At 34.2% G+C, this 13,956-nt stretch overlaps 1 protein-coding gene across 1 annotated transcript in view; it reads right to left on the reverse strand.

The window, feature by feature from the left end:
• Positions 1-13,956, reverse strand: part of CDH10 (cadherin 10, type 2 (T2-cadherin)) — a gene marked incomplete at its 5' end in the record, with an annotated part of 28,717 nt that overhangs the window by 3,079 nt on the left and 11,682 nt on the right. Inside the window, 3 exons of the mRNA XM_010194267.1 lie at positions 696-804; positions 8,516-8,637; positions 10,882-11,018. Of these exons, the coding sequence (XP_010192569.1) occupies positions 696-804; positions 8,516-8,637; positions 10,882-11,018 (368 nt within the window). The remainder of the gene's footprint in view (positions 1-695; positions 805-8,515; positions 8,638-10,881; positions 11,019-13,956) is intronic.

Raw genomic sequence — 13,956 nt, forward strand, 5'->3', positions numbered from 1 at the left:
TAGTTTTTTCTCTATCTAACCTGAAATTCTTCATGTTGCTTCCTGAAATCTTAATCAGGAAAAGAGGATTTTTCCCATTGCTTTTATGACTTTAACATATTTGAAGGCTGATACCATGTCTCCCTTTATTTCTTCTGTAATCTAGACCCCTCTCAGTTAGTCATACTGATAATGAAAGCCAAAGTTTTCCTTCCCCAACAGAGTCTTTGAAAAATTTTTTCTTATAAAGAAAGACTGACAAAGGATCAAAAGAAAAGCCAAAGTGGCTATGCCCTCAAAACCATTATTTTCATTAATGGTCAGAAATAAGCAAAACAGAAGACCAGGTGAATCAGAACTACGTGACAGAAAGCTAAAGTGAAAAATCTGAACTTGTCAGGTGAAGCTATTTTTGAAACCTCTTTTTCTCCTTCAGTCAATCATTTCATCTGGTTGCTCACCTCAAACCAACACTTTTACTGATTTTCTTTATAATTTGTTTTATCACATTTTTGCCATACTAATTTTTGCCTCCATTACATGGATAAAGATGTAGAAGTCCTAAACCAAAAACATTCAGATAAAGCTATTATTCTTGCTAACAACAGCTTTAACAGCTTCTCTACCTAATGATAGACATCAAAAGCAAATATATTTCAGGAACATGCCAGATAGCAAAGTTGAAACTCTTTCTCTGGAACAATCATGAATTTTACCTTCATTATCCTGAACAGTGAAGTTAGGATTAACAGCAGCTAAACTGAAGAAAAATTTCTGTCCACCAAGAGGGTCATCTTTGTCTACTGCACTTATGGTTTGAATAAGCTGCATGAAAAACAGAAAGCAAACAACAAAAAAACTAAACACACCTAAGTTTTTGATTCAGTTGTTTGATTACTTTAAGAAGATTAGAATTGTTATGACAACTTCATATCCAAACTATACACATATTGACTTTATCTGTAGAACATATTAACTGAATAAATGTTAAACAAACAAATCATAAATAATCCCAAAAAAAGCATTCATACATGTTTAAAGTGGTCATACATGTACATGTATAAAATGGCCAGCCTCTACTTTAGTCTTCCTCTATTTCTTTTTTTCAATACATATTTGTCTATTTTTGTAACTACATAGAAGACAAATCTCGCCAAAAATAGTTTTGTCTGCTTTTTTGTTCTTTATCCCTGATCCACAATTTTAAATTCAAATCAACACCTAAGACAGGAATTCAGGGGATATTTTATATTTTTGTGATTAATTTTTTTTATCAAACAGATGTTTCTGATAGTTTTCTAACTTTCTGATAGTTCTGGAGTTAGAGTTTCAAATTAAATTTCCAAATAAAAACGTTTGTTTCTAAACCAAGATTTTTCTATGTAGTAGTATAGCAAAATACACCAAAAAGATCCCTGAGATGAAAAATACCAGTTTTTTTATATATATAGATATATATATATATATGTATGTCTGTATGTATGTATGTATGTACATCTCTTGTAAAATATTGTAGCATAGTCTACAGATGTACCACCTCAGAGTGGGAGGAGAATCTGGTGTCACAGTTCTCAGAGTAAGCTGCATCCAATTAGTTCAATAGTTGGACTGAGTGCTTTCTGTAATGCCTACAAAAATGTTTGGGTGTTTTGGGAGGAAGTAATGGCAAGCCCTTTATCAACATCTGTTTATATGTCAGGTAAATGAGTGTATGGCTTTTTTTCACTGAAGTTTCTGTACGTAAGTGTGGAAAAATATGATTTCCTGAACAAAATACAGTTTTTGACATCTTGTTTTGTTTCAGGGTGGTGCTTTTGCTTGGTTGGTTGGGGTTTTTTTTTTGTTTAGTTTTGTGGGGTTCTTTTGCTTTGTGTTTGTGGGTTGGTTTTTTTTGGTGTTTTTTGTTGGTTTTTTGTTGGTTGTTTTTTTTTTTTTTAATGCCATAGCAATGGAAGCTGTACCTCTGGCTGAATTTTTATTCTTTATTTTTATCCATCATTTTAAATTGCAGTGTTTTTTCAAGCATGAAATGCATCTAAATTTTGACATTACATTACTCCTTCCCTGTGACATACTTGTTAAACCCTGTTTGTTTTTCCTTTCAGTTCTTCCAAATACAGCCTGTTCACTTCACATCACAGCTGTTGTCAGGAATTATTATCTTTAACTTTAAGAATTGCAGTGTACTCCTGTATTTCTTATCAAATGCATGATTAAGTCCTAAATTCTCTCTTATTCATCTAGAATACAGCAACAAATTTCTTCATAAGGCAGGGACAGGGTTTAATACCAGCAGCTTGCTTGCTTTCTCAACTGGAATTTTGTCTTTCTCTAAATTTGTTTTCTCAGATAATTTCTCCAATAACTTGCTAGATGAACAAAACATCATACAAGCATAAAATATTACTTGTTTTTAAAAAATGAAGATTTTCATTATTTAGTAATTAGCAAATAAATTTTTAGATATTTTTGCAAAATTAAGTCAAGAAAACACTAGTCTATTTTACTTTACAACTGCAGACCATTAATGTAGTCAGTTGTTGGAGTTAAGCTGATGAAAATCAACTCCTCTACTTCTGAGTGTCTATATTCATAGTTTAAAATGAAATGAAAATAGCACTGGTAATTCACACTGGCACTACATTACTAGCCTCTTCTCAAATGAGGCCACATTCAGACAACACATGGACACAACATGCAAATGAGCAAGGCGTAAAGCATTACTCCTCCTGCATTACTGGGAAGCAATAAAAGTACAGGTGTAGGCCGCAGACAATGATATAGGTTATTTTGGTGTTTGCTTGCCTACTTCATCTCTCTTGCAATCATAGCAGAATCACAGAGTTGGATGTCCTAATAGGACATATTTGACTTCATGATTCTTGACTTGAGCAAAAAGAGTTATCACAACTTCTGTTTTAAAGTAGGTTGAGGTCTGGAATCCCTCTCAGCTGCATCCCTTAGTAACTGCTAATAGCTCTGTTGTACTTGTTGTCTCCACTCTCTGCTATTTCACCATTTGTGATCCAAGTTAAGGTGAGGAGACACTGAGGATCCCAGTGTGGCACAGGGAATTTTTGTTTTACAATTTTTTCAGGCTATCCATTTGGACTCTAATGGTTCTGTCTCTTCTCCAGACTTGTCTAATCAAGACTTGGGTTGAACTCAGAACTTTCCATCCCACAGCATTCTTATCGGATAGTTCTTTGATTTTGACTCTTTCTGTTGTTTTCAGGTTCAAGCAATTGCACCATGTGACAGAAAGTGTTTCCTAAGACTGATACACTGTATTATCTTCCAAACTTTCAGTGTATTGTACTTGCTACTCCATATCATGTTCCTCCAGCATCCTAGTCTCAGCCATCTTAGGGCATGTTATGGATCTCAAGAAAGTGAGTCTTTGTTTGCTCAATGTTTTAATTATTTTTCAGAAATTTAACCACTTCAAGCACACTGTACCATCATCTGACAGAAAAATCAAATGAGTCCACAGTTTTTTCCAGTCATCATCCAGTTGTTTGTGGGCACAGAACTGATAGGAATAATCAAGATTGTAAGTCACCACGGGAGCTATGCTGCACAAGCTTTCCCTTTAGTGCAGTTGCTAGGCAGCCACTTGCAGTACTATCTCTGTTTTACAAAACCTGGACTCATTCTTTAAGCTTCAAGGACCAATAAAGCCTTCAGTATACTAGTTTTTAGCCATAGCTTGCTTGTCTTTTAACCTCTAGGCAATAATGTATGGCACAGTAACTACTTAAGAGTCTTTTAAATATAGGCAAATTCAACTGAAGAAAAAAGAAACATTTCTTACTGGGTACACCTCTTTATTTTTCATCAACATGTACATGAGCAGCTTTTTTTTTTCTTTCTCATTGGCTTTCAAATAAAGACTTAAAATTGAGAGGAATTGTAATGTACTATTTTTTAATATGTTATTTTAAAAATGTAGTTAAATGAGCAGCAGTAACTATCCAGGAAAGAAGTACTTAAGTCTTATTAGAAAATCCTGTTTAGTTTTAAGAGACTCTTTGAAGGAGGAAGTAAATATGATTGACTTCTACTATCCCCCTGCCTTCCTATGAGAAAGCAATTTAACAAACTAGACTTTTAGAAAGAAACTGGCAGACTACCAGGAAATAGCTATTTGTCTGAAGTAGTTTAGAAGTTATCAATACTATTCCAAAAATGAAAATTTGGGAAGTCTTTTGTTTCCCTGGAACTATCATAAAAGTATTCTCCATAGCCTTTAAGGCTAGAGTAGCTATATTGGTAATTGCATTGACACAAAACAGTAGTTATAATCTAGCGTGGTTCTTACATGACGTAACATCTACCAGTGTGTATCTTATACTTGTAGAAACTTATTTAATATTGGAGTTTTGATGAGAAGTAAGCCTAGGTAGTATTCCATTGCTCCAGGCAAAGTGTTCAAATACATAAGTTAGTGCTAGTCCTTCTGTTTGACTCCCATGGGACAGGAAAGTGGAATGCTAAATTAAGATAGAAGAAAGGGAATAAGAGAAGAAATAATTCATATTACAAAATGTCATTGAAAGAGAATCCGTAATGAGAGATTTATATAACACTAGGACATGTGAAAAAGGAGTAGGCATGTATAGATTTGATAAAATGAAGGCTTAATGACAGCAAGATTGTAACAAGTGTGCTTGGAGACCCAAACAGATAGAAATACAACTTTCCTCATTACTTTGGGGGCTTTGAAGGCTGCAGAGAGTCATGCTTTTCACCTACTTCCTACCTCTGGCTCAGGTAGGTAGTCCTTCAGACAAAGAACACTATCTTTGAAAGGACCAGGACACCACAGTTATAGGTGATGGTATAGGTCTGTTAACACAAGGCCTGTGTGATGTGGTATATGTTTGTTTCTCAATATTTTTAAATTTTATGTACATAAGCCCCCAGACATACATGTATGTATATATTACAATGACCAGAGTAGGAGAAGATGATGAATGGTGAAAGGGAAACGAAAGAAAACAGTTTCCTATTTAAACATCACAATGTTATGTCAGGTGCAGGTGCCCAGGTGCTGGCAGCAGCAGTGGGGGCTGCAGGAGCAACCTCTGTGAGGAGGGGCCAGGGCTACCCTATGTCAGACACAGCCGGTTCCAGCTGGCTCTGACAGCCCCACCACAGGGCACAGCTGAGCGCCTCAGTCAGGGGTCCGGCACCTCAGTGAAAGTCAGGGGCAAAAAAGGGCAAAACGCTGCCTAGCAGCCAGAGCTGAAGGAAATGAAGTGAGAAACAGACCTGCAAGCCCTGAGGGGAGAGCGGGAGGAGGGCAGGAGGGGCTCCAGCTGCCCCAGCAGTGATGCCCCTGCAGCCCCTGGAGAGATCCTAGTGAGGCAGGTGTTTTCCTGCAGCCCTGAATAAGACCCCATGCTGCAGTAGATTTATCCTGAAGGACTGCAGCCCATTGGGAATATCCACACTGGAGCAGGGAAAGCGTGAGGAAGAAGGAGTGGCAGAGAGGAGAAGGTAGAGGAGTCAAAAATGGAGATGAAGGTGAACCCAGGAAGAAGGGGGAATGGAAGGAAGATGTTTTAGTTCTTTTGTCTTTGTTTCTCACAATCCTATTCTATTTTTAACTTTCCCAACTTCAGTCTGTTTTGCCAGTTATGGTAATTGGTAAGTGATTTCCCTGTTTTTTACTCAATCAATTTCTTTTTCATCTTATTTTGTCCCCCTATCCTGTTGAGAAGGGCAGGAGTGGCTGGTTGAGCACCTGGCTGCTGTCCAGCGTCTACTTGTGCTTTCTTATCCTTTGCATTTGCAAAGGGAGAAGAGGGGCCCCTCTTCTGATCATTACTATAAGGAAAATGAATATGTATAAAAATACACTCAGCTTCCATGTAAAATCTCTCTAAAATAGGTCTGACTTCTGCTTTCTACACTGATTCCTGCCTTTTACATTAGAGGATCTTTGGAAGCTGGCTGCTGAGCTTCCAGACGCGTGGCAGCAGGAAGCTGACACCACCAGTGGGAATCCATCTGTCCAGATGCCCAGCTGCTGGCTCTTCTCACATGGGTGAGGAAGACAGCTGAACTTCCTTGTGTAGAGTACTGCATAAGCCTGGGCATTTAGCTCCTTTCTTCCTCTCAGCTCCTACTGAGACAGCCTTATATAGCTCCCATGAATGCCTCTGTCTCCTGTATGCTATCACACCAAGATTGTCTTCATTTTTCAGAGGGTCGAAAGAACAACAACCATCAAAAAGACATTCTGACACAGGTGCTGCTTGTTTGTAGCTTAAGCTTTTCAGAACAGTGTATTCATGTTGTTTGGAAGTTCATTGTATGATCTGACTTCAGCAGTAACAGCAAGCAGGAAAACAATCACAGGCCATTGGAGTCACTTAGATGCCAAAAATCACATTTCATAAAAAATACTTGCCCGCTCTCTCTTGCTATATATATGTATATATGTATATGTGTGTATGTGTATATATATATATGTGTATGTATCTGTTTTATATATACTTCTATATAAATTAAGTAAATGAAAATTTTAAAGAAATATAGAGAAACTGGAAAACTACAATATTCATTAAAATATTTGTCAGTAGGAGACGGGAAATAAATGAATATCACAGAATTTGTGACTGATGAAGAATCGTAATAATTTCAGTGATAGAATGGAAGATTTAAATTTGGTCATGGATCAAATGTAATTATGTAAACCTGAAAGAAAAGAGTAACAACATAAATGTGGGAGGAGCGAAACTTAAAGAACCATGTTCAGTACGGATTTCTTAGTCTCAATCTCTTAGGATGAACTGAATTCCAAAATAACAAGTTTTATATATGATCTATTAGAAAGCAAGAATATAATTACATTAAAATTATTATTCATATTATCCTGCATTGCATTTTTTTCCTCTTCCTGTGAATTGTTTTCTTTAAACAATCATTTGAAACTCAGATTTTAAAAAAAAAATTTATATTCATAGCCCTATTAGTAAACTTGGCATTTTTTTCCTAATAAAGGAGACACTATTGAGCTCTATAATAACTTAAATAAACATTTATGGATACGTACACTTATTTAGCTTCTCATTTATTACTTATCAATGCTTACTGTGTTTTTTTCCAACTTTATAACTGTCAGCCTTTTCTGAATGTAAACAGAAAATCAGTGTAATGTAGAAATAACATTTTTATTTACTTTCAAATCATACTGACCTCAATGTTCTAAATAGCTCAGACAAGTATGTTTACATTAAAATACAACTGTTTTATTAAGCATTCCCTGTACCCATTATAGTCAGTAACCTAGAAAAAACAGATTCTAAAACTTCAAACAGAGTAAATTTTTTTGATTAATGAATTTAGGATTTATGTTTTTTTTAAACCCATGACTTCTTTTGGTGAAACTGGAAGAAGAAAATTCAGTGCTCTACTTTTCCAATTCTTACTCTATATCTCATATAGAAAGTGATTAAAATATTATTTTAGCATTTATAAAAGACACTGCTACTGTCCGAAATTCTAGATTATTTTCTAGCCACGGATTTCTATTTGTCTAACAACTTGAATTGTCTTATAATTCTCATAGTAGACAAATGCCTTTGCTCAGTACTTATAGATATTTTGTGCATTCTAAACTTGGTCCTTAAATCCTCTGCTCTAATTTACAGCTGATGTTACTTTAGAAAGAAGAATGGAAACCTGAATGTTCTAATACAACCTGTATGCCATACCTGATAGGACTCAAACAGTTAAGGCAAGCTAGCACTTCTCCCATGTTCTACTCAAAGGTGCTAAAATGACTGCAATGAGGTAGTACTGCTAACATTTTAAAGGATATAGTATTGGCTGACTGTGCTTTGGGAAATGCTGTGCTGTAATAGCAAGACATTTGATATGTCACAGGCACACACTCGAATGGTCAGTGTGCCAGTGCTGCTCTGGATTGGGTAGGCATAGATTTGCTAGATATTAAGCAGAGTAGTCATTTCACTTAAATTGAAGGACACATGCTATAGCCTCTAAGAGGCAAAACAAAGTATTATAACGTAAAAAAATGTATGTTTTGTATTTTCTTTTCAAAAGTTTTTTTGTGTCATAATAAAAGATAAGTCTAACAACTGTAAAAAAAATAGTATGACAGATGTATATGACTATAATCACCATCAGCATGGATTGAAATATATTTAAATTTTGCTGTTTGAGAGTTATTGAAAAGATAGATTAAAGTTTCTGGTAATTACATGTTAACATTTTGCTTTGTGAAGATAACAGCAGAACTAATGACTGTGTCTCTTGGACATATTTTGTCAAGATTTAATAGTAGTACAGGGTTAGGTAAAGAAAAGTAGTAATTTCCACAGTGATGCTCTTGTCATATACTCATATTTCACTCAAAACCTTACCTACAGATCTTCTTTGCTTTCATTTTTAACATTTCAAAAGCTATTTCAGATATGATTTCTCCAAAGCAATAGGCAAGAGTAATCTACACTTGAGTACTGTACCAAAACTGGTTAGTGAAAAGAGTTTATCAAAGTCATACCTGTCCAGCTCTTGCATTTTCACAGACAAAAGTATCATAGAATACAGCAAACTGTGGGGCATTGTCATTAACATCCAAAATTCTTACATAGACAGGAACACGAGTAGTATCTTTGGGGTTGTCTGAGAGGAGAAAAGAGAAGAATAAGTTTATTTTCCTAATAATAATTTTCTGTTTTCTTCCAGATTTCATGAGCAATAGACATCCAAGTTTAGGTATGAAACTGGTCGAAATTTAGCATACAAACTGATACCAAGAATCAGGCCTCATAAAAATAAGGAGATATTTTGCTTAAAGTAAAAAATAAATTAAAACATTGGTATCTAGTGAGGAATTAGGTTTTTACAAGAAAATAGGAGCTGCAACTGTTAAAAATCTATGCAAATACAGTGTTTGAAAAGTATGCCCACTACTATAATGACAACTTTTGTTATTTGGTGGGCTCAAGAGTATTAATCTGCTGTAAGGTTTTGATTTTTTATTTTAAAATTATTTGTGACCTGTTTTGTTTTAGACAGGAAAAAACATTACTGATTATTGTGCATACATATTTTGAAAATTTTTCAAGCTCTCTTGTGCCTTAGTAAGTAGGGAGAAATTCCAACAAAGCCAGTGAGAGTAACCCCAAAAGTAATCTGGTAAAGAATTTATTAGAATCAGAGTTTTTGTCTTTAAATTGTCTTTAAAAAAATAATGTAGATTTTCAGACCTTAGGTTTAGAAACAAGAATAGTAACCCCCTGCTTGTCAAATGCCATAACCTTAGTATTATTTAGAGTGCTCTTTCATTAGTATAGGTTAATTCAGGAATACAGGAGTCCCCATTCTCACTTGCTGATCTAGTTCCCATGCCAAGAATCTGAAAGAATGTCTAAGAGTAAAAATGTGCAACCATTTCTTGGAATTCTACTAGACAGCAGCTAACCACTATATGATTTTGCAACTTTAATGGAATGGGATAAGTAACAATGTAGGTGATTCAAAATTACTGATTTTTTTTTTCTCTTTTAAGCTGCTTAAAATAAACCAGTAAACATTAAGGAGTAGCTGGCATTAAGTTCACTTGTTAGTAAAAACACCTTTGTTAAAGAATGTGATGTGGATCTTTTTGACATCCTGAATTATTTAAAATGCTAAGTTTAAGGCATTGTTTAATAGCCTTTTGCATTTTTGTACTAAATTTCCAAATATGTTCTACTCTTAACCCTGCTTTCCAATTCTGTCATGCTATAAAGGAAATATTTTTAAAGACCTCGATCTCCCCCTTAACTTCTTTCTCCAAAAGTAATATACCTGTTCAAAGACTGCTAGCTATTCTAACTAGGCTCAGAATATAAATTTGCTCACAGTATCCTGACAAGGAAATAAGTTTGGCACTATAATATAAGCATACAAGGATACTAAGATTTTCATTTTATAAACACTTCTGAAAAGTGTCAACATTGGGCAGCACTTTGAAGTATTGCAAGGTTGGGACTATGCATTGCAAAGGAAAAAAATAATGTTTGAAAAAAAAAAAAGAGTACAGCTATTAGGTGTGCTCAATACAACCAGCCTATTTTGAACTGAAGAAATGAGAACAAGCAGACTAAGAGTTGTTAATTGGCTGAACAAAATGTTCCACTTCATTCTCCACAGTGTAGTTCTTGCCAGCCATGTTTCACTGCTGATCAGCAATTAATTTTTTTTTTTACTGATATAGAATTAACCTTAAAAAAAGTGTCTTTGAAAGCAAGTGAACCTCACTAGCTGAGTTCATAGATCAGACCTTTGTTCCTTGGTAAATTTTCTATCGAGCAATTAGAGTTAATCTCAATAATGTAGCAGCTTTAGGATGATCTCTGCTTTCTTCTTTGTACTTTTAACATGAAAATATCTACGGAGAGCTATTTTAAATAGTCCAAGAAATGCTACAGCTTAGGGATCAAATTGAACCTAACTTATAAGATATATTGATTCCAAGAGCTGTAGGTATAGATACTATAGGAAGAGATAATGAAATTATTTCTAAGGAAATTAAGAAAACAAGAGACAAAAACATAAATCACCATCCTGAACCCTGCTACTTTAACAACAAAGTAATTATCCTCAAAGAAAAGGAAGGAAACAGAATTACTCCAGTGTTATTATTTAATTGGGTAACATTTTAGGAGTAACTTGGACATTAAAAGTCAGTGGTGGAAGTAAGTGAGAAAAAAAACAATGAGAAGAGAGCTGCTGTTAGCTCCTCCAATTTACTTTCCCAGAATATCTAATAGAAGGGAGGTAGGGGAAGGAAGGGAGGTTTTTTTTTTTCCTCATGAAGTCACAGCTGTAACTTTGCAGTCTAAGGAAAACCGAAAGGAAAAATAGACCAAATTGGCTTACTGATCTCAGCTGCTATGACACTAAGATTGTGCCATTGTGATATCTCACGATCAAGTGGCTTAGAAGTATAGATAGACCCATTTCCAGAATGAATATTAAATATCCTGTCAAGGTCAGTGTGACGATCCAGAGAAAATCTAAATATGACACAGAAAGAAAGAGTATTGTCAGAATTATGGAAAATGGAAGAAAGCAGATATTTCACAAGTCAATATCAGCAATATAGCTGTTAGGTTCTCTATATTACATTACAAAGGTCAGTTTTGACCAGATATACATTTATTTTCTATAGACACATATGAAAATTATCAAGGTTAGTTCCATAGAATAAGGAATAAAATTGCAAGAATTTAATAAATATGATACCATAGTGTAGTATTTGATCATCTGAGCTTCTATAGATATATATGAGAATCATAAAAAGTAAGTCATAATTTCAATATAATAATTAAAGATTTGTTTTAATCCTAAAAGGAAAATTGCCTTTGATGTACTGTTCCTTCACACTGAGACTAACAGCTAATTTATATTTTCAAAAGTATTTTTTATAAGCTCAGATTCTACAATTTAGGATATATTAATTTACTACAGATCAAGTTAAAAAGAATCTATATAAAATAGGTTCATATGGAGAAATTTCACTTCCATGAAGATACAGATGTTAAAGGACCTTCTGTGTTTTTATGGTTGCTATACCTCTGCAGGCAAAACTTCTCCTAACAGAGTACAGCAGAATATCCAACTAGCATCAGAAAGTTGCTCTTTCCTCCACTTTTCCTAATATTTAACACTGCCTACAAATTTAGGATAGAATCTTTGATGTGGAATTAAATGTAGGATTCTGTGAAGAACAGAACATTTATGTAACCACCTGTCAGAATTGGGCCAAGTTAAAAAACAACCAAACACTTTTATAGTTCAATAGAAACAGTTGTTCAAGTTTCCATGATCTTTTATGAGTGATCTAGACAGTACATCAAGTGTTGTTGATCAATTTGTTCATCAAATGAAAAAATTGTCTATAACATTTGGTGGGTTTTGTTTGCTCACTCCACCACACACAAAAACATAAATATGTATAACAAAACCTCAACTAACAAGTTGACACCAAAATGAATACAGAACCAAAAAAATAAACAGTAATAACTCCTCTAGCTAATGAGATCTACTCCATATTGTTTCATTAAAAATTCAGTAGAATTTGATAATAACCATGAGATAAGCACATTCCTTTATGCCATCATATTACTTCTAGTGGCCTGAAAATGCCACTAAAATTTTCAGAAAAACCCCCTCCATATTCATTGAACAGAAATAGACATTGATTCAACTGGCATTCATTTTATTTGAAGACTAACATATAGAATTATTATAGACTAACATATAGAATTATTATAAACAAACTAATATTTTAAAATAAACAGCTAGACATAAAAAATAAAAACTGTATCAATACCACAACATGAAGCTGTATTTATTATTATTTTTTTAATAGCGGTATTAAATTATTATACTGCTGTGGTTTAAACAGGTATTCTGTCACCCAGTGACACCTCTCTACTTGGGGAAAAGAACAAGGAAAAGGAAAGGAGACCTATGCATTGAAATAGAAGCAGATTGAATATAATAATATTAATAACAACAACAGAATTAACATAAAGTACACAGATTTATACTCAGCTGATATAGGAGGGGAGTAGGCCTCAGGGGTAGTATGACAGACAAAACCCACTTGGGGTGTCATCCATCTAAGTAGGAGAGTCTGTCCCCAGTAAGCACCCCAATTTATAGTGAGTATGACATTTATGGTGTCGAATAATTTTCATTGGCTGGTTGGCCAGCCTGGAATCAGCTTGGGGTCAACTATCCTGGGTTTCCACTTCTCCCAGCCCTTGCACATGTTTGTCTCAATTGCTAAAGACCTTGATTTTCTCTATACAAAGTATAGAGAATATAAATAATATAACTAATATGTATAGTTTTATATAAACTATAAAAAAGTGTCTCATCACTTTGTTCCCATGAAATTGAGCACCGCAGTCCTTACAGAAATGCATCTTTCCTGAACAGAAAACTGACTTCATGATTCTATCCCAGTAACCCAGGACATATACAAAGTGCCTTAATTTCAAAATATGGCAACTTTCAACATATTTTAAATGTTAGCTGTATACTTCTGGGATAAACACACAGTACATTGCATTTAATATTGATTGTAAAAACTTACCCTAGGTAACTATTGTTTGAATGAATATACAACACTGCTTTGGAAGCTAAGGAACAGAGCTAAGACAGAATCAATCTATGCTATGCAAATCGTTTTAAAGTTTTTGTTTTCAATTAGATAGCATTAAATGAAAGGTAAAAGAAATGGCTGTAATATGAAGAGCATTATCACATACATATTTGATGTTTTTCTTCAAGCAAACTAAATCTAAATTCAACAGCCTCTTTCAATTTTTTAGAAATTTTGTTGCCATTATTACCATTGGTTTGCTCCACCTGCCTCTTCCAAATTATTTACTATGGAAGAATGAAAGAAACATCAAGAAGACATAGAAAAATTACATAAAATAATCTTTATGTTTCTACTCTGTGTAAATAATAGCGATGAGGCAAATACCTGCCACAGTTCTTCAATTCATGAAATAGTGGCAGAAATAAAATGAGCCAAAGCTCCAAGTTTCTTCTTTTTCCAGTCATGATTAAGAAAATATCACTATTAAAATTGTCAGTTGTCTCATGCAATTAGAGTATATAAAGAATCAGTACTAAGTTACTTATATATTCTTAAATTTTAGAGGCCTGGTGTTATCTCTTATCTTTTCCATACACACAAATCACTATAGGAGGAAACTAGATTCAGTTTCATTTCCTAACCTAGTTTTACCACCTGGGCCTCATTAAGAAGTATGTGGAAATTTACTTCAAAGTCAGTAAATTAAGTTCTTTTTCCAGAATGCAGTTTTTTGCTTTGTTCAGTATTGCAAATAATGCAAATCTAATTTGGACAGTGTTATCTTACCTGTTTCTTAAAGCTTATGCATTATACAAAACAAAAGAGAAAACCCTACA

Source organism: Mesitornis unicolor, unplaced genomic scaffold (genome assembly GCF_000695765.1).
Source record: "Mesitornis unicolor isolate BGI_N332 unplaced genomic scaffold, ASM69576v1 scaffold5401, whole genome shotgun sequence".
Classification (NCBI taxonomy): Eukaryota; Metazoa; Chordata; class Aves; order Mesitornithiformes; family Mesitornithidae; genus Mesitornis; species Mesitornis unicolor.